We start from the raw sequence: 21854 nt of genomic DNA, 5'->3' as shown, positions 1-21854 counted from the left end.
GGGAAGGGGGAGAAGGAAGGAGGGAAACAAACCACAAGAGACTCCTTTTTTTTTTTTTAAAGATTTTTATTGTTTATGAAAGCGTAAGAGCAAGAGAGTGGGGGCAGACAACCAGACCCTTCGAGGCGTCCGACACGGGCCCGATCTCGCAACCCTGAGATCATCACCTGAGTCAAAACCAAGAGACCCTTAACCAACTGCACCGCCCAGGTGCTCCCATAAAGAGACTCTGGGAGATAGGAAACAAATGGAAATTTGGTAGAGGGGAGGTGGGTGGGGGGTGTGCTATATGGATGAGACGGGCACTTGCTATGATGAGCACCGGGTGTTGTATGTAAGTGATGAATCACTGACTTCTACTCCTAAAACCAATATTACACTGTATATTAACTAACTAAAATTTAAATAAAAAATTTTAAAAATAGTCAACTGCAAATCAGTTAAGGTGGGATTAGGCTACATTTTCATATGTTCGATATGACGTGTGATGGGGCCTCCACCCTGCTGAGGTCTGCACAGGTCTTAAAATAGACCTGCATACATCCCCCATAACCTTTGCCATTCTCACCTCTCCAAACCTTCTCTCCCCACCCCCCCAGCCTTGTGGATCTGCCTTCCTTGAGTGTGCCTCAGTCTCTCCTCTTGCTCCCCGCTAGCCATGTCCGTTCATTCAGGTCTGACCGCTCCCCGGGCTGCCTCTTTGTAATGTGCCCCCACCTTTGCCTAGCTAAGTCCTACTCATCTTCCAAGGCTGAGCTCAGACTTTACCTCATGCGAGGAGTCCTTCTTGTCCCTCTTGACGGGTTGTCCAGCTTCTGTGCCCCAAAACCGAGGCGTGAATTGCTGCCACAGCCAGGCTCCCCAGCGACTGGTTATTCCCTCTCCAAATGATAAACTAGTCAAGGGCAACACTTTCTTTTTGGTCAGAGTGCCTGACACACTATAAATACTGAAACATTTGTTGACTGAATAGGTCCCTTGGGAACCTTTGATATGTGGGCTCAAGATTTCAATCTCAATTACTTTCTCAAGAGAGACAGCCAGGAGTCGGAGTCACGCAGCAAAGCATTGTTATTACTGATCTTCTAAAAATACTTTAAAAGCTTCATGTAACCGCATCCTCATGCTTTATGCCACCAAATTATTTTTAAATAGAGCTTTTGTTGATAACAACCCCCACTCGTACAACCCCACACTCACCCACCCCGGCAGGATTCAGTGTGTATTTTTCCTAGTACTCGATTTCAAAACCCACCAAAACATGCTCTAGCAACTGTCTCACATAGTTTAGAAAAACCAAAGGGTGAGTGGCAGCAGTGAAAAATTGGTCATTTCCTGTGCCTTCCCCAGCTGCTGTTAGCCAAGCCACAGAGCACCCTAAGCATGACACTGACACCGTCCAAAATCCCATTTCAAACCACAGCTGTTATTTCCTCAGATCTTGGTCTCTTGGTACACACACAACTGAGAATCACGTCGGTATAAGCGTCTTCAGATGGTAAAAGAGGTTTTGCAAAGGAACGACAGCTTTAGGTTGCTTTATGTCCTGATTAAGGAGCCATTCAGCTGCGTGAGAGCATTTACCATTAGGAGAAAACTCAATGGTCGAGTTTGTAGCAATTACGCATTTATAAAATCAAGGAGCTGAAAATGATCTGGGATACCTGGGACCTCACAACGATGGTTCCTCACTTTTCTTCCACTGTTCCTTCGGACTTGAGAGAGAGCACCTCACCTTGCCTCAGAAACAGCGGTTCACTCCAGGGGTAGCCTTCCCTATCAGGGAGTACCATAGAGTATGGTTCTCAGTTGCGGGCCATTTGGAAAGGTCTGGAAGCACTTTTGGTTGTCACATGTGGGGGCAGCGGGTGTCCCTCCATCTAATGGCTAGTGACTAGGGACGCTGCTAAACATTTCGCAATACACAGGACAGAATCCTACAACAAAGAATTATCCAGCTCAAAATGTCAGCGATGCCCAGACTGAGAAACCCCGCCAGAGAGGTTAAGGGCTCGAGGTAAAAGCCAGAGTCTGGTTGTAGTTGCAGGCAAGTTATTCCACCTTTACGGATCTCAATTTTCTCATTTGTAAAATGCAAATAATGTCACCTACCTGGAGCGGGGTGGGGGTAATCTTTTAATGATTAAATTTATGCAAAGAGCGTCATGAAGTGGCCCGTGTGTAAGTGTGTCACACACACTAAAGACAGTGGTGATTCCCAAGGTGGGGGGTAGGTAAATGGAGGGTGTAAAGGGACGCACTCTCCTAAAGAACAAGTCTGGAGGGAGTGCGGGGTGCCTTATGAAACCTAGATTTAGATAAGCCAGTTTTCGGGTGCTGAGTCACTGCCACAGCAAGTCCCTCGAAGCATTTTAAGAAAACTGTGATCCTCCCCAAATTTGCGTGCAAACGTGTGTGTGCATTTGTGCATTTTTCTGGAGAAGATTAAATAATTACTTCAGCTTCTCTAAGGAGTCTATAAACTGAAAGGGTTAAGAATCATTGATGTCATTCACTCTCCTCACTTTATAGAAAACCAAACCTAAAAACAGTAAACGACTTACCCCAAATCATACATACGTAGTGACCGATCTATGTCGTAAATCAGGCTGTCCCATGAGACTCGACAGGTGTCCCCACTGAAGTGGGCTAGGAGATTGAGGCAGTTTATAAATACACAAGACAGCATAATAAACACAAACACAACTCCTCCTTCTAGCTCTGTCAATTAATAAAGCCCTAAATTTGTCTTCTCAAAGTGAGTTGAACGGTGATATTCAAATCTCCTATACCAAAGTCACCTGGGTCTCGATCGGAGCTACTCTCTGAGCCCAGTAATCTGATACTAACGAGCACCCCAGGCGATTCTTTTCTACACTAGTATTTGAGAATCACCGAAGCAGAGGCTTTGGAGACTGATCATGTTAGTTTTTGAATGTTGATTTGTAAAGTTGCCAAAGCATTTCTTTTACGAACTACATTTTCAGCTTTTCCAGGAAAACCAATTTAAACTAAAATTGCTTTGGCTTGGTCTCTGTCCAGAAGTGGCTTTTTTTCCAGTAAGGGTTTAATATAGTTTATTTTTTAAAATGTGCTTAAAAAATATTTCTGTCTAGTAGAGATAGGGACTGGATGGAGACCATCCAGTTTCTGTTTTCAAGCATTTAGGAATTATTTTAGATAATTGAAGTGAGGAGATCAAATTACTTTCAAAGAGTGCTCTGTGTGTGTGTGTGTGTGTGTGTGTTTTCTCTTATATCACTGATGGGAAAAAGATCATACACTCTTCCGTATTTGGCAGCAATCATTATCATCTTTAATTGGAGTTAAACAGGACTGAGAAGACAACAAATGAAATATGTTGAGAAAAATCTGAGAAACTGTTCGTGTGATTTTAAAGTCTAAATTAGATTGATCGGGAAACAAATAAGACAACAGGAGCTCTTATCCTGTTTCTACCTCATTGAGACAATCACGGGTAGTTAGAAAAACTAATATATTCTATTTTCCTCATCTCAGAAATAAGGAGTCTGCTCGGGAAGCAAATGGGCACTGTCAGTTTCCAACAGCCTTTTCTCAGCGTATTTCTTTATTTTATAATCCTTGAAAAACACCCCTGGATGCTAGACACAGCTTCCCGAGCCTCTGTGAAAACAGCTGCCAAATATGTGTTTGAAGCCTGTCATCATGGAATTTAAGAGTTAAGGACATCGCCACGTTTTGGGACTGCATATCCACATATCCACTTAGATGTCCTTCCAACACCATAGATAAAACCCAAACTCTTTTTGCTTGCCTTTTGTTGGGGTTAGGCAGACACTGTCTGTTCTAAGCACCCTATGAGCACTGCCTCATTTCTTCCTAACCAACCCCTCAACCCTCACATCTGGTGGGGAAACTAAATGTGTGCACGGATCCAGTCTGCAAAGAGGCTGCTCCAAAAGTCCAGCTTTCTTCGAGTCAAGTACAGCAATACTCTCTGCCATCTTTTGGTTGTACTTGCTGGACCACCTTGTTCTCCAGTGCTATCGTGTAATATCTTTGTCTGGCTATACAAGTGTAGTGCACATTTGTTTTGTACAGTGTCCAGAAAACTCCTTATTCATACTTTTTGGGGGGGATTAGGACACTTATACTATCCTTTACCTGATTTCAAAGAGAGGTGCCCTTTTCATCTGTGAGCCCAATTCCCTCAAACTGTTAGATATGGTTTATAAGTCTAGAGGTGAATGTGAGCCCCATCCCCTGGGTATGAACTTGGAACCGAAAGTCCACCAATGTCTCTCCAGGTGACTAAAGACTAAAGCCGAAGCTGTGGCCTGTGGCAGCTGTCAGTAGTCATACTATCTGCCAGGTAGAGAAAGAGATAAGGGATTCTTGCTGGTTTCAAGCTCCTGGTTCCAGCTGTCCCTGAAGTCCGACCTCTTCCTAGTCCTTGGGTTCTATAAGCCCCTTGTGTCCTAAGATAATTTGGGTATCTCTCACAACCAAAAAAGACCGACCCACACATGATCATATAATTTCCTCAACTGGATTGTGAACTCCTTGCAGACATGATGAAGGCATGAAGAAGATGCCTTCTCGTACTTGTCCTACTTCTTTTTATTCCTGCACAGTTCCTAGCACAATCCCTTGAACAAGATGTTTGTTAACTGATAGATAAGAGGATGGTGTTTAGTCTATCATATCTCAACATAAGTGTCAGTTGTGAAAGCCATCCTAAAGAATTAAAATACTATTTATTTACTTATTTACTTATTTATTTAGAACTCCAGCAGGGAGGGGCAGAGGGAGAGAGACAATCTTAAGCAGGCTCCATGCTGAGCATGGAGCCCAACATGGGGATCTCTGGATCTCATGATCCTGAGACCATGACCTAAGCCAAAATCAAGAGTCAGACACTTAACCGATGGAGTCATCTAGGCACCCTTAAAATCTTATTTTAAAAAGACAACGGCAAATGATTTAAAAAGAAAGCTTGGCTTTCTTCTCCCAGTTTCTTAACCCTGGTGTTTACCAGATTACTGGAGAAGTTTTTTTTAAAAGGAAGGAAGGAAGGAAGGGAGAGAGGGAGGAAAGGAGGGAAGAAAGAGCTTAGAAAAACAGTTTCAAGCTTAATGCTCCACTTTCTGGTTCAGCCAGTCTAGGGTAGGGCCTTGGTGCCATTATTTTAAAAACACTCCTCAGGTGATTCTAATCCAGTCAGAATTAAAAAATCATAGTTTCATATGAAACTCACTTCACAATGGTTTCTATGTTAAATTTACATACAGCCTTTAAATGCAGCCAGTTGAGGAAATGGACGGTCTGAAAAGTTATATTCCTATGGTGTTAAAAAGTTATTCATCTCTTAGTGTCATCTGAGAAGCAGTAGGGTTTTGTCCTACAAATCATCTCTTTTCCTCTTGGTATCACCTTAAAGTTTAGAAACAGAGCATGCTGGGGTGGAGAGCCGGTGGGGGTCACGCTACCAGATGGCTCCACTGGTCTGTTTCTTCTCATTCTTTGCCAGATGAACACATTCGGGTTTTTAATTAGAAAAAGGGATACCAATATTTACTCCTACACCTCCTGCTGCCTTCAAACCCGTCTCAACACGGGTTCCTCGGACCACACCTTCTCTTCACGTTTTATCCACACCCTGGCCCCTCCCTCCAGAACACCAGCATTTCCCAGGAAAAGGGCATCCTCAAAATGGATGGCCATTGTTCAAGCGTCTGTGTTCCTCAAAAGACTAGGAGCTTGAGCACAGAGGTTTTAGTTATATCTGTAGTCCCCAGTAGCTGCTCACTAAATTTGGTCGGATGAATGAAAGAATAAAATAGCGATCTGCAGTCAACTTTCCAGTCTCTGGGGGTCAGTATGAATTACCTTCTCTGATTCCTTTCTCACTGTCTCAATTCTTTGTAGGCCATCAAAGACACCAGAGGCAGCAGCCCATTGAACTTTCCCAAATCCTTTTTGAAAAAGCCTCTTCAAAGGGCTGCTCCTAGCAGGAAGCTATCTCAAACCAGGCTTCACTCAGATTTCTACATCTAACGGCTAAAAATCTACCCAAGAAAATGAAATCTCTGGGGCACGTATTTCTGAAGCCCTCAGAGAAAATAGGAAAAAGGTAGAAGTCAAGTGAAATCAAAGGGTTTCAACTGTACCTATTACGAGTCGGGTACCTGGGATAGAGTGGCAAAAAAACATACGTTAATTAATGATGCCACAGCCTAGTGAGGAGGAAAAATTACACTTCGCCAAACACAGCAAGGCTTCCTGAAGAAGGTGGAAAGTAAACTGACCACTTAAACGACTGACAATATGTGGCGACTAAAATATGGAAGCAGAAGCCTTAAAAGGTAATTCGCAAGAGGGGGCAAAGGCCTGTTTTTGTCCAGCCCATCATTTGGAACACTGGACATGTTTGTGTAGAAATAAGAAAACATGTAACATTCCAGATACTGAGATAGAGACATGACTTGAGTGCAGAACACGCTTTTGGAAAAAAGATTGGGACATACCATATGTTAACACAATTCAGGTTAGCCCATTTGAGGGATTTAAATCTTTTATTCTTATAAGCCTCTGATTTCTTTTTACAAGAATCATATTACATGGGGTGCCTGGGTGGCTCAGTGGATTAAAGCCTCTGCCTTCAGCTCAGGTCATGATCTCAGGGTCCTGGGATCGAGCCCCGCACCGGGCTCTCTGCTCAGCAGGGAGCCTGCTTCCTCCTCTCTCTCTCTGCCTGCCTCTCTGCCTACTTGTGATCTCTCCCTCTGTAAAATAAATAAATAAAATCTTTTTTTTTTAAGTCACATTACATCTTAAAATGAAAGTAATATATTGAGTAAAAACCACAATATGTGCTTTCCATAAAATATGTTATGAAGTAGAATTCCAGTTATAATACAGTCAGGTACATTAATGCATAGTGTTTAAGCCCATTGAAACCCAAAGAACAATACAACTTTGAAAAGAATTGCCCAGGGTTTATTATTAAGACAATGTTAAAATTCATCTAAAGAATCCCTTAACAAACCTCAACCTGATTATTGGATCGTGCTCATTGTGTGGGCACAGAAAGGGCTGCTTTTTTTCTGGAGCAGACCGCAATAGCGCAGGGACCGGTTGCCGTGGAAATCTCAAATCTGAACTTTCTGCCTTTTGGCCAACTAATCCTTTCAATGTTACATTAAAACAATTTTTTTTTTTTTTTTTACAATTTTAAGAATTGCATTTTCTTACATCAGGTCCCAGGGTATGAATTCTTGGACTTTTTAGATTCTGCCTGCTAGCTGAGAACAAGCAAGAGATTATTATTTTATATATGTCTCGAAGCTCCTTGCCCCAAAACATGGTCTATTTTCAAAGCCATAGCATGTTTTAACCAAACTTTTTCTGGGTTTGACAATGTGTATACCAGCCTGAAGCTTTAACATGCTGACAGCTGCCTTGCTTGAGATGTTTCTGGTTATTTTATTTTGATGTGCCCTTTCACATCCATCAGACTGGCTACATGTCAGGAACTTGGGTTTGCCATTAAGGCCATGTTGAAATCTGGGCTGGACCGCTTGTTGGCTGTATGACCTTGGGCAGGCAAGTCTTTCACTTCTCCACGTCCACTTCCTCCACCTAAAACCTTTCAGTAATGTCTAGCAAGATAACTTATGGTTTTTCTTATAGATTTATAGCATCTGGTGGACTGTCTGGCTTATAATAACACTCAAAAAACGTATTGTTAACATTCCCCCAAGGTGGAGGGGGGGCGCTGGGTGGCTCAGTCGTTAAGTGTCTGCCTTGCTCTCAGGTCATGATCCCAGGGTCTTGGGGTTGAGCCCCGCATCGGGCTCCCTGCTCAGCAGGGAGTCTCCTTCTCCCTCTCTTTCTCGTCCTCCCCCTTCTCATGCGCTCTCTGTCTCTCAAATAAGAAAAGTCTGCAGATAGCAGCTTGGAAATATAACTGGGATCATTTGAGCTGACGAAATGTCCAGCTCATAGGTCTTTTCTCTAGAATATTCTTGGGAATTTTGACTTGCACATTGCCTGTCCAGAGTAGCTCAACCTGGGGGTCAGGTGAAGTGGGAAGCATGCGGGCATTTGTAACATTCTCTGCACAAGCAGCCCTGTTGCTTTGTTGAAAATGTTATAAACTTCTTTATTTGGTGCTTTTGTTTTTTTAATTTTTGGAAAATCCAGGTCTTTTTAAAATTTATTCTTCATTTATTTTAGATTATTCCAGCTCATCCTTTTAAATTTTTAGTGCCTAAGTGCTTTATTTTTTTCAATGTCTCATTCTTTAGATTTGCTGTTTACCTCATTTAAAGCAGCTTAGCAATTTGTATCAATATTTTATCATTTTAATTTCTCTTTTTATAGCTTTAAGTATACCTTTTTTAAAGCCTCACTGTTGTATTTATTTATATTGAGGTCACTATTTTTTAGCTTTAAATTTTTTCAATTACTTTTTTACTTCAATATTTTTGAAGTTATGATTTGTTAAAACTATATTAACCTTGGGGTACCTGGGTGGCTCAGTGGGTAAAGCCTTTACCTTTAGCTTAGGTCATGATCCCAGGGTTTGGGGATCGAGCCCCGTATCGGGCTCTCTGCTCACCGGGGAGCCTGTTTCTTCCTCTCTCTCTCTCTGCCTGCCTCTCTGCCTACTTGTGATCTCTGTCTGTCAAATGAATAAATAAAATCTTAAAAAAAGAAAAGCTGTATTAACCTATTTTTTAAATTTCTTTCACCTATTAAATAATAGGTAAATATTAGGAGCAAAATTTCGAGACTAGTTTATTTCTTAAAGATGATTCAGGACGTTTTCCTACTCTAGTTTTCCCTGAAAGGAAACCAATTTTGATTTTATCTGTTTAGAAAAAAACAGAGGAGAACTTGGGAGACTCAGCTGATTAAGCGATCTATCCTTGGCTTCTGCTCTGCCTGGCAAGGCACTCAGCTCAGCTCAAGATCCTCTCTTTTTCCCTCTGTCCCTCCCTCTGGCTCTCTCCCTAAGGGGAAAAAAAAAAAAAAAAAAAACCCCAGAAAACAGAACTCTGGCCCATCTGGAGCACTGAAGGACCCAAAAGGACAGCATTCCTTTCTACTAGATCACAACTCCTTCCCTCCACAAAGAAGTCTTCAGAAACAGGGACTGTGGATCAACTTCATAAAGTAAAACTGTACATTCATTTAAATGGGTTTTGATTACTACAAAATTAGCTACAATACAGTGTACAATAATATGTTTATTTCTCAGTCAAGTAAGTCTCTGTCTTTGGCTCAGTTCATGATCCTAGAGTCTTAGGATCGAGCCCCACATTAGGCTCCCTGCTCCGCGGGAAGCCTGCTTCAACCTCTGCCTGCTCTGCCTGCAACTCTCCCTGCTTTTGCATGCTCTCCCTGAAAAATAAATGAATAAAATCTTTTTAAAAAAAGAATGTGTTTACATAGTGGGCATGAGACCAGTGTCCTTAGAAAGGCCCGTTTTCAAGGTTGGCCTTGGCTTCCATCTGGAAACAGCTTCCTGCCCTGACGTCTCCTAATGACGTGGTGGTGCGCTGTGCCCAGACCGTGCAGATGTTTAGGTTTATGCAGAATGCCTGCTTTCCTTCAGGAAGTCTGGAATTTTGGTTCGGGCTAATCAGAGGGCACTCACCTGACAAGCCCCCAATAATAAGCACCCCATTGGTGCTTAGTCTCTAATGAGCTTCCAGGGTGGACAACACTTCACTTGTGTTGTCACCACTGGTTGCTGAAGAATTAAGCACATCCCGTGTGATTCCACTGGGAGAGGACCCTTGGAAGCTTGCACCTGGCGTCCTCCAGACCTTACTCTGTGCACCTCTTCCCTCTGCTGATTTTGCTGTTTTCTTTCACTGTAATAAATCTTAGCTGTGAATGCAGACATATGCTGAGTCATACGAATCCTAAAAAATCATAGAAACAGGCGGGGGTGGGGGTGGTAGGAGGGTGTGACCTTGGGGACCCCGACAAACAGGCCTTCTCCTAGCTCCAGAATGGCTGATAATTAGTTCCCGGCTTAGTCACTGACGTTCAGCTCTCTTCCAGACCAGATGGATGAACTTTTCCTCTTTCGGATTACCAAAAATCCAACCACCTGTCACTTCATTAGGAATCCTTAATTAGGGACAATTTTCCCAACGGATTTGACTTTAAAATAGATGAAGCTATTGTAAAATCTCAGTTAGTCAGCGTGGTGGAGTGTCAGGGTCTCTCACTTCTCATCACGACTGGATAGTCATCTCGGAGCCTGTGTCCCTCACTCAGCTTCTGGGGGAGTGTCTGAGAAGGAGAACCCCGAGACTGGTGCTCTGTGCTGCCTGGACCCAAGACACTCTTGAGCCCGCGGTCTCCGCTCTGTTTTATGGTTTCTGCAGAGCTGTCATTGATGCGGCCCCTGGCCATGACCCCACGGTCACTGAAGACATGTGATCTAAGTGATAAAGTGAGGTACTAACTTGGCCTTACGCAGCTGGAAAATCTCAGGCTGGCTATTGTACTTGTGAAGGAAATTAGTGTAAAGAATGGTCAAGGGAGAGAAGTGAATATTGTATATCTTTCTCAAATCAGGAAAGACTAGGCCTATCCAAAACCCTGTTGGTCATAGTCAGGAGATGCCGTGTTATTTACAACCCAAGCTACATTAGAAGCTAACTATCTTTCTAGAATTGAAAACACTGCCTGAAACCTGCTTCTTAGGTATCTCTCTCTGAATGTGCAGTGCGGTGTGAAAAGTCTCTCTGCCAGCAAGAAACCTGGATTTTTACACTTTTTTTTTTTACATTTTTTTTTCCAATTTATTTATTTTCAGAAAAACAGTATTCATTATTTTTTCACCACACCCAGTGCTCCATGCAAGCCGTGCCCTCTATAATACCCACCACCTGGTACACTTTTTTTTTTTAAGATTTTATTTATTTATTTGACAGGCAGAGATCACAAGTAGGCAGAGAGGCAGGCAGAGAGAGAGGAGGAAGCAGGCTCCCCGCTGAGCAGAGAGCCGGAAGTGGGGCTCGATCCCGGGACCCTGAGATCATGACCTGGGCCGAAGGCAGATGCTTTAACTCACTGAGCCAACCATGCTCCCGAAACCTGGATTTTTAAAAAAAGAAGGGCAAAACCTCGTTTCCTCCCGAGTCTTACTTTATTTTTCTAAGACAAGAACAGATTGGCTCCTTTAATCTCAAATCTCTAGGACCCCCATATCTTCCAGGTTTTACTTCTAAATACAAAAAGGCAGAGTTTACACTTTCCACCTTCATCTCCATCAGCTCTCAGTAAAGGCCAGACGTAGACTAGATAAATGATAGATAGATACTTCTATAGACTATCATTATACTATTCTGATCCCCGATTTCAATTTGTCTTTTCAACGTTCTATTCTATGTACCTGACAATCATTTTTGGAGATCTGGGTGTCGAGATTGACAATCTCACTTGGAGATCATCTCTTTTTCGAAACATTTTTAAACCACTTTATTGGGGCACGATTGACAACCAAAAAGCTGTGCAGATTTAATATATACAACTTGATGGGTTTGGAGGTAAGTACCTGAAAGTCCATGAAACCACTACCACGATCTAGGCCATAAACTTATCCATCACCTCCAAAAGTTTCCTCTCATCTTCTTATAAGAATTGTCATTATCACTATTTTGTGGCAAAGGCAGTTAAGCTAAGATCTCCCCTCCTAGAAATTAGTCGAAGAGTACAAGGTCTTAGTTATATAAGCCTTAGAGCTCTACTGTCCAGGAGAGAACTTACAGTTAATAATCACATACTGTACTATTCTTAACATTTTGAGTAAAATAAATTCCCATAAGGAGTCCTAGAAGCGACTGAAGGTGAGCATTTAGTGTAAATTTGCCCAGCCTCGGACGTGAGGACCAATATCCTATGACATCTGAGTGTGCTATTTAAGTCGGCTTCAAGCCCCAGCATCAGTTGCCTCAAAAACTGGGTGTCCGAAGCCCCTTCTTGCTCCTCCGTGGTACACCTGGTCCATTCTTTGCAGCCAGCTGAAATCCTTTGGGGAGAGACCCATAATATAAATAAACAAAATACATTTGATAGATCATTACCCCCGAATCCCAAGTTTAATGTTAAGGTAAACATTTGCAGCTGGGGTCATTTTCACAGTTACTACCCTGAACTCATTTTTCAATTGCAGACCAACCTCTCCAAACAGCTTCGGTCCACTTGATTTGAACCAAAGGAGAAACAGCGAGTGGTGACGCGAATCATCTCTGTTTCAGTCATCGGCTGGCTAAAGCGAGGTCTGGTGAGTGAAAAGGTCAGTTAACTTAACGTTTGTCCATTTAAAACCGGTTCCAAAGAACTGTAGGCTGCCTTAAAAGCAGTCTTTCACTAGAAGTTTCTACTTGTCCTCACCGGAAAAGTTTAAAATTCCCTAGGAAAGCTGTTTTTCTTTCTTGATAGGATTATCATAATTCAATCCATAGAGAAGGAACTGGGTGGGAATATATTAACATTTCAATCCAGCTCAAAATAACTTAATACAATTATTTTCTACTTTCTATGCCCTGGGTGCCACTACTGTGAGACCTATGGGTAAATAAGGGAGTTTTATCTTATGCTATAAATTCGATCTTGCCATAACTAGAAATTTCCCTAATTAGCCTTCAGACGAGACAGGCAGGGACGGAATTCTCGCTCTGCTGTGTGATACAGAGAGGACTGCAAGGCTTCTGCAGGCACGGTTAACACTACCTTCCAAGGGTACTTTGGGAAAGAGCACAGACTCCGTCTACAACATGAAACACCAGGGTACCATTCAGCTGACAGACCAACCATTGGTTCAAGCAGAAACTTTGAACATACTGACGGTTTCAGAAATATCACAAAGGGAAGCATATAAGTGCCAACAATTTTGAAAATACATTTCCGTGGCTTATCGTTGGTAAACTCACTTTCCTGCTGTTAGCTGCACCTCCGCTGAATATATACATGGGTTAACCCCCCTGGATGTGTCTGGAGGTTTATAAATCAATTAACATCGACAACAAAACCATGGGAACTCCATGACGGCTAGGTGAAGAAATCTGTTGGAATTAACGGATTAGTTTTACTATTTTTTTTTATAAGATCTAAATCTGGAGAAAAAGATTCTCTGCCCTTCCACACAGGTTCATGAATTCCTAAGAACTCTTCTTCCCTCAGATGTGGTCCTATGACAACCTCCGTACCCCAACTGTCTCATGCAATGTTGTGAGAACTGCTAATTGGCAGCTTTTCAACTCAAGAAGTGAAACTACCTTCCCACTCACACCCTTTCCTATGTGTGCTGAAAAAAATTTTTGAAAGACAAAAGAGAAGGGCAAAACCTCAGAAACATCACAACCCAGAGATATCCAGTTTAATGCATAAAATATCTTGAATAAATAGTGCAGCTTCTTCTTCTCAAGCTGGCTCTTCAGGACATACATCCAAGTGGTGAGGTTTGTTCCATCTGATTTATTTCCATAATTTCTCCTTTAAGAAAAAAGGCCATTCTTCTCAAAAGGCACTGATGACCAGTGGATCACCCAATAGTCATAAATGACAAAGCAGGACCGAAACTCGGATCACAATCAGTGTTTTATTAACAGAAAAGAAAATGAGAGAGAGAAAGACAGCAAGATCCTGACGTTATCCGACTTTTGCGAAAGGCAAAGTCAAAGATTTCTTTGTGCTCATTGTCATACACTTCAAAAAATGGCCACAACCTGGAAAGTCAATGAAAGATAAACTAAAAATCCAGAATGGAGAGCCTGAGACACTTGAAAGGCACCAACCAGATTGGATCAAACATAAAATTACAAAGAGACTTCAGTACACTGATAACTCAAATTTCAAATTATAAAAGTCAGGGAAAACATAAATTGCATAAAATGTTTATTATTTATTAGCAGTGCATTCTTCTACACTTTAAAATAGAACAAAATCTCTTTTGGAAGGTAAACTTCATAACAAAATACATGTCAACAATTTTTGTTTTTGGAGTAGAATTACTTTGCTATATACTTTCTATATTATATACATACACTTCTTGGTTTGTCTCAGTATCTACATGTGTACCGATCATTTTAAGACATACACATGTAGATACCTATGACTAATATACACACATAATCATGGAAAATTTATAGTAGTCAATTTTACAATCATTTTAATAGCTGCACACAAATTAGTGTTCGTTCACAGAACTCAAACTGTCAACATGGTTCCCTTTCCCCCACTTCTCGAATGTCATCTGAATTACTTTCCACGGATAATTTTTTTTAAATACTACCATCTTCCTATACAACTAAACGATCTTTTTTTTTTTCTTTTTTAACAACTCATAATAAAATATTTTACAATTCTGGCTTAAGAAAAGCTATATGATTTCATTCCACTTATTTTAATTTTTGACTACTAAAACATACAATTCATTTTTTCTTCCGTCAGCTTTAGTGCAATTATTTGGTACTGCAGTTACTGAAGTTTAAGTCACGAACCTGAGCCAAACAGTCATTCAAATGCCTTTTTAAAATGGAAAGCACGGACATGATGTTTTGCTGAAGTATGTGTAATGGCCTCCAGGTACCCCCTTCCCCCCACAAATAAACAGATTATAAATAACTCAGTGGTGGCAAGGAGAGCACTTCATGTGGATCCATTTAACTGTGTGAGGTGTCTTCTGAGGCAGCATGGGAAAAAATTAGCATCGAAGGCTTCCCAGCTGCCCAGAGAAATGAAGCCTCTGGGCTTCTGAGGCCAAAACAAAAGATTCTACTCAATAAATGGGCCCTGAACACCTGTAAGGAGTCCCTTCATTCTCATGTCAGGCTTCTGATACGCTAGCTTGTGTGGTAGGTGTTCGTCATCTGTTTCAAACATATCTCCTTTGATACAGAGAACTACTTAGCAGCATCTCCCCCCACCCCCCCAGTTTTCTCTCTTCATTGATTTAAAACAGGTGCCAGACCGTGTGTGCTTACAGACAACAACCTCGTACCAAGCGTGGAATGTCCTAACTGGGGTCAGGGCTCTTGTGAGACGAGGAGAGAAATAAAAGCATTTGGAATGTTGAGTTATTTCACACAGAGACAAGCTGTGTTTTCAGGAGAAACATTCAGGGAGTTCTGATCTCCAACTGGATGTTAAATTTTTTTAAAGCCCCCCAAGGATGAGAAATGAAATGGCTCGGCAACAAAAACAAAGGGAAAAGAAGTAGTCGAAATAAGTCCTATCAACCAATCAACCTCCTCTCCCCAGGGATCAGCTTGGATAAACTCATCATATTTGACTGACTCCCCAAAAGGATGAACTGATATGCCCTGTTCAGAATGGGAACATAAAAATCACTTTCTAAAAACTTTCTCCCTTACTCTTTCTTCATAAAGAGGAATTATTGTATTCGTTGTAGACAAAACCATACTAAACAAATTCAAAATACAAATTTTTGGTAGCAAACAGCAAGAAAAATCTAAGTCAAAATATAGTCTAGTTTTTCCATAATTTTATATATGTATAAATTTATCAAAATAGTCTCTTAAAGTTCACAATACATACATAATGTAACACTGTACATGTAATTGTAATAATAGATGTATTACTGAAATACATTAAAAATAACCTTTCAAGATACCAAATTCAACGTTATAACTGTCTGAGTGTTGACAGCTCCATAAACCTAGTTTCAGTGCATTTAGTGTAGTCATTAGCCAGAGTTTTTCTGGTTTCAAGTCTCTTGAAGGTCTTATGTTAGCGCTCTCCTTCATTTAAGGCGGGAAGGCAGAAAGACTCCTCCGACAAGCAGCTGCTCGCTCGCTCTCTCTCTCTGCATTGCTTGTCCAGATGAAGACCTGGTGTCTAGGAGCGGAGCGCTTTCACCGGAGTGGCGGGGGCTTAGTAATGAACATATTCAGACTGAAGGGACTGTGTGGGGGAGAGATAGAAACCCAGGTTAAAGTCCATCACATGCGAAACGGGTAATACACCTGCAGCTTCCTCCTTCAACAAAGAGACAGTTTGCATCTATTATATAAAAGATCAATGAAATATACTGAGCAGAAAACAGAAACGGATGAAACAAAAAAAAACCACAAAGCATTTGCTAAGAATAAGAAACTCAATTATGTGATGTGATTGCAAGAAAACCGTATTTTAAAAGGCTTACGATTTGTTCGTAGCAGTTAAAAATTGAGTGTTATATGCAGATTGGTGGGTGGCACCAAACTCACTTCTCAGCTTTTATGCAATAATACTAAGTTTGACTCAAAGATATTAAACAACACCTGTAACTGAATTGAGGTTTATTAGAATATACTGTAAGATTATATATACTTTATTGCATCTAATGCATATCAAATAGTGCTTCTAATGCAGTAGAATTAGCCATCGCTTAAGTAAGTTCCTTAAGAATGCTTGAATTTAATAGATAGCTTACAAATCCTTTCCATTTAGGAGGATACAGAGCACTGCTAGCTTTGAAATCTAAGCTTAAGACCCAAAAGCATTTGTGTAGAAGAATCTTGCAGTCATACACAATAGTGGGCAGCTTTCGAGAAAAATAAATAACGCAAATCCCTCCCACATCATATTAGATAATCACATAGAACGAACATGATAGGGATATGTAATAAAGAATGCACTGATAAGGGGTGTTGGGGTGGCTCAGTGCGTTAAGCCTCTGCCTTTTGCTCAGGCCATGATCTTAGGGTCCTGGGATCAAGCCCCACATTGGGCTCCCTGCTCAGCTGAAAGCCTGCTTCCCCCTCTCCCTCTGCCCCTCTCCAGTACGCACGTGTGCTCTCTCTCTCTCTCAAATAAATAAATGAAATCTTTTTTTTTTTTAAGAATGCGCTGATAATAGATATTAACCAGGAAAAGATAAAGATAGCTCGAAAAAATTTGCCAGATACTTATTTTTGAGCAGCAAACAGCAGTTAAAGAGAGGGAATACAAAAATTAAAAAAAAAAAGGGGGGGGGGACACAAATCAGTCTGAACATGAACAAATTCTCTTGCACAATTCTTCTTACCTAGCACCTCACAACAACAAAGTTTACTTGATTTGCTGCCAAATGTCCTTTTCTCCTCCCCCAATAATTCTTTTTCAAAGTTATGTGCAGCCTGGTATTCACAGGTCTTCTCAATTCTGAGACTAGTGCATTTTGTTGACAGTAGGCATATCAGTAAAAAGAATCTGTTGGACAAATCATCTACAAAAGGATTCATACTCTCTTTGTTCACTCTCATTGCTTCACAATCCTTGTGCATTTTATACCCTGTGGGCAGCCATTTACAGCGTCAAAAAGCTATCAGCCTGCCCTCAGACAGGCAAGAGCCCACACCATCACACAAACATAGAGTGAAAAGTCAGAGGTGTCAACATTCAGTAATGGGCAGAGGGTGACGGTAACACGCGTACATAAGCAAAGCAGGAGGCGAGGAGTGGGAAGGGAAGGTTGGGGAGGGGAGTGCTTTCTGAGGCTGCAAGTTTCCAGGAAGAGGGGTAATGTGAAGAGGGAGAACGGAAATGTTAGGAAGAATGTAAAAGGTTGACAGGTTGATTTTCTCACTACAGAATGGTTTACGCCAAGGATTCAGAACAGGGGAGACGATCAAGAAGTAGGGCACTATTGGGGCACCTGGGTGGCTGAGTGGGTTCATCCTCTGCCTTGGCTCAGGTCACAATCTCAGGGTCCTGGGATTGAGACCCACATTGGGGTCTCTGCTCCATGGGGAGCCTGTCTCTCTGCCTGCCTCTCTGCCCACTTGTGATCTCTCTCTGTCAAATAAATAAAATCTTAAAAAAAAAAAAAAAGAAGAAGTAGGGCATTATCCTTTAAGTAGAATTGAACTCATGGAGAGCCCAAGAGGTAAGCCGGAAAGTCCAGTAAAACCAGTCTAATAGGGGCGCCTCGATGGCTCAGTGGGTTAAAGCCTCTGCTTTCGGCTCTGATCCCAGAGTCCTGGGATCGAGCCCCATGTCCGGCTCTCTGCTCGGTGGGAAGCCTGCTTCCTTTCCTCTCTCTGCCTGCTTGTGATCTCTGTCTGCCAAATAAATAAATAAAATCTTAAAAAAACAAAACAAAACAGTCTAATGCCTTGAAGCTCTCGTACATTTAACGTGTAGGCCCACCAGTTGCCCTCCTAACAATCAGAGCTTCAAAATGGACTCTGACTTTTCTGGCTGCTTTTTCCTAGTTTCTTCTGAAGTCTGGCAAGTAGGCAGGGAGGACGGAGCGTTAGGGTCTCCCCAGCGGCAAGACTGCAAAGTGTGCATGCTGTACACGGACCAATGCTTTTGTAGGAATAGTTAAATGTGGCTTTTGTTCCAATTAGAAAAGTTATTCATGCTACCACTGACAGCAATTACGTAGCTCCTCAGATTGCCATAAATTTAGAACAGAGTTGTTTTTGCAAGCACCCCTAAAGTTCCATCAGTTCTCAATAGACAGAGATCTAGCAAATGAACAGACACCAGGCAAGTGGTCTTTGTTAAACTTTCTTCCAGGTAAGGTATTTTTAATATGTATCAATATATAGGGGGTAAATATGGGTGGGTATCTATCTTTCTTTCTTTTATGGAATCGTGATGCCCCTGGAAAACAAACATTCTAGAATAATTTTAGGGCTATCTATCAATCATATGAAGTAAATATTCACATTTGCCTCCGGGCAGAAGCCTCTCTTTACACACAGCAGAGATCGTAAACTCGGCTGCTGTTTAATCCAACCTACAGATACTGTCCCCCACAATCCCTGCTGCCTTCCCTCGCCTCCCACCCAGTGTGCTCACTTCATGTTGCCTCATCGGCTCTGGATCCTCCTTAAACAAATAAAGACATAGTTTGGCTGAAGAATGGACCTTCTGTCGTGCTGGTTAATTCATTGAACAAATCATTATTAAACAGCAACAGTATACCTTTGGCCCTGGGGGATAAAAATAAGAGACCCAGATTCTTTCATAGTTTCTTTATATGGTGTAAACAAAGTTAAAGAAAATAATACATCGGGCTTAACAAATTATTCTGACATCAGCATTTCGGAACAAGTACCTTCCTTTCATTTTCAGTCTAAAACAAAAATCTTAATGGAAGTGGAGTTAGGGAAGAAAGAGAACTGTTAAAGTCTAGGAGATGTGTTCACTCGAAAAATCCGTAACTAGTATTTCAAGGCCTTTTCACTGTGGAAGGAATCATGTGGGATGACAGTGGAATTTAGATTCCACACGCTACCATGATGGGCTGTGTCGAGGGCCTCTGGCTCGTCTGTTAGCTGTATCCTAAAGGTACCAATAAATATCCCGGAAAACACAATAACCAGTTATTAGCACTGCTAATTTTTATAGCAAAGATGCCAATGTATTTTGTACTCCATAAACATTTGAAAAAACTATTGATTTTATTATTCAGGAAATAGATTAAAGTACGACTGTCTGGAATTCTTAATAAACTAGATCTATGACTGAAGAGGTCCATTACTCTGTGATAGACACTTACTGAGTACTTCCTACATACCAGGTACAGTTCTAAACATTTTATATGTATTACATTTATATATGTAAAATGAGTCGTTTTACAGATGAGGAGAATGAGGCACAGAGCGGTGAAGGGCTTTGCCCTAGGTCACACAAGGAGGAGGTGGTGGAGCTCTGCAGTCTGACTTAAAAGCCCAAACCCTTGGACACCAGAGTACAACACCTCAAGACACTTCTAGCTTTTGTCCTGTGATCACTGCATGGTCAACTGGACATCGTCTGTCACCCTAACACAGACAAATAATAACCGGAAGCAGGTTATGAGCCTGGGTGAGAAAAGAAATATTACATTACAAAAAGAGAAAGCAGTATGTATGATACTATTAAGGAGATACAGACATTTTAAAATGAAAAATCCTTTTAGGACCGAATCCAAAGTAATTTTTAGGAATATGCTAAAAAGAAATTTTCTTTACAAAAATACCTAAGCTTAAGTACTCCGACTGAAGTTATAATTCTGCTTGGCCAATGTTTATCATAAAATTAATACTGAAATTTTTACAAAAATTCAGGAATGACAATGGATATGGTTATGAAGAAGGGACACCTGAGGTGTAAATATTACTTTACAAGGTAGCGCTTATTGATAAACGTATAATTTCTCAAACAGGATACTCAAGTTCCTGAGCTAGTAAGTTTGACCTAAGCTAAGACCAGATCAAGTCTGTCATGAATATATGGTGTTTTTTATAGTGTGAATACCATTAAACTAATAATACAGCAATATTCAGCCTGCAAAATAAGGATAAAATTACCTTACACTTGCAGCCCCCAAAATTTTTATGTCAAAATATAAGCTTCCATCAAGAAGTCTTGTTCCCTGAAAGCAGTTAGATTTGACATAAAACAAAGTGTTAGGTAAGGAGATCAAGACAATTTGTTCTGTTCTGGAAATTTGCTACTAATCTGTTTTGGCAGATGTAGGTAATGACTTTAAAAATTTAGCTATTCTGGAGGTGTTTCTTTTTTAAACAGCCCAGTTACCTAATCATGGTAGAAAAATGTCTAATAATTACAGATATAAATACTGTAAGATAGTTAATAAATACAATAATGCGATGACTATAAAAAACAGCAAGCTATAAAGAATAACGAAAAATTTAGGTCTTTGCTATCAAATGAATGAAATGACGTATTTATGTTCAAATAACTTAGAACAAAGGCCCTATGACCTGGAATGTGAGTTTCCTGCTGGGTCAGTATCCTGACTCACAACCACCATGGGCTCTTGCCACACTGACCTTTTGTCTTCTGCATTTCCTCATCTTGCCAAGTCCCTTAAGGAAGAGAAAGTAGTCTACTTTGCTACCCTTGGTTTCAGTTCTAACTCAGAGGCAAAAAGCACCTTTCAAAGCGGTTTGTTTTCATGGCACAGATAATTGAAAGAAAAAAAAAAATACACTTGACAATATGGTATCTTATTTTATACAGAAGTCCAGGATTGAATTTTAATGAACAAATGGGGAAAAAAATAAACACTGAGGAATAATAAGGTTATCTATAAATGCCTCTATACTCTGGGGTCCTTTATGGCTTTGCAAGAAAGAGTTTCTGGTTTTTGTACTGCTTGTAAGTTACCAACACACAAAATGTGCTCACAGATACCATTTCCACAAATGTGTTTTCAGAATACTGGGAGTTTTTGCCCTTGCTAACATAATAATACTTCTCCAATAACACTAGTAGAGAAACATAGCTGGATAAGGTTTTATTGGCATTATATTAACACAAAGAGGCTAAGGTTTTTTTGTAAAATCAGCCTTTTTCTATAGTGTTTCTATAGCATTTTTCTATAGTGTTCTCGAAGCATTTCGGGGACCCCAAGATTTAACCAGCCAATTTCGGTTAAATAAAATGCTATATAAAATATTCTTTCACCTTCCTACCTAACTTTTAATAGATTCTTTTTTTCTGAGTGAACTTCATCTGTGCTTTTCAACAATCACAAAAAGCTCAATTGTTAGATGACAGATTGTTGTTGACACTCTATTTGACTCAGCCAACCATTCGTGAGTGTTTCCAGTTCGTTTGAACTCCAAAATTATACTGATGCAAGCTCGATTAAAATGTATTGTCTCTTATTTTAGTAAAGCCACATTTCTAGAATAAAAGAAAAAAAAACCTCTCAAATAACTGTATATTAAAGCTAAAACTGAAAATCTGTTTTCTGTTTTGTTAGTGCTTCCTGTGCTTCGGGTGATAATGGGCTCCTAAGCACCTTCGCTCTTTGCTTTGCATTCACGGTCCTAGATATATTATCCAATTTTTAGTTCAATAAATATTTATGAGACACTCACTATACTTTGGAATCT

At 40.7% G+C, this 21854-nt stretch overlaps 1 protein-coding gene across 3 annotated transcripts in view; it reads right to left on the bottom strand.

Annotated features, from left to right (window-relative positions):
• Window positions 1–13590: 13590 nt before the first annotated feature.
• CDC14A (cell division cycle 14A) overlaps window positions 13591–21854 on the bottom strand; it is a 172629-nt gene continuing 164365 nt past the window's right edge. For all 3 annotated transcript variants that reach the window (XM_044238769.1, XM_044238767.1, XM_044238768.1), the window contains one exon: window positions 13591–15933. In XM_044238769.1, the coding sequence (XP_044094704.1) occupies window positions 15904–15933 (30 nt within the window). In that variant the 3' untranslated portion in view covers window positions 13591–15903. The remainder of the gene's footprint in view (window positions 15934–21854) is intronic.

Source organism: Neovison vison, chromosome 2, assembly GCF_020171115.1.
Source record: "Neovison vison isolate M4711 chromosome 2, ASM_NN_V1, whole genome shotgun sequence".
In the NCBI taxonomy this organism is placed as follows: domain Eukaryota; kingdom Metazoa; phylum Chordata; class Mammalia; order Carnivora; family Mustelidae; genus Neogale; species Neogale vison.
The sequence above is the reverse complement of the archived record's forward strand: the minus strand, read 5'-3'. Positions and strand labels throughout refer to the sequence as shown.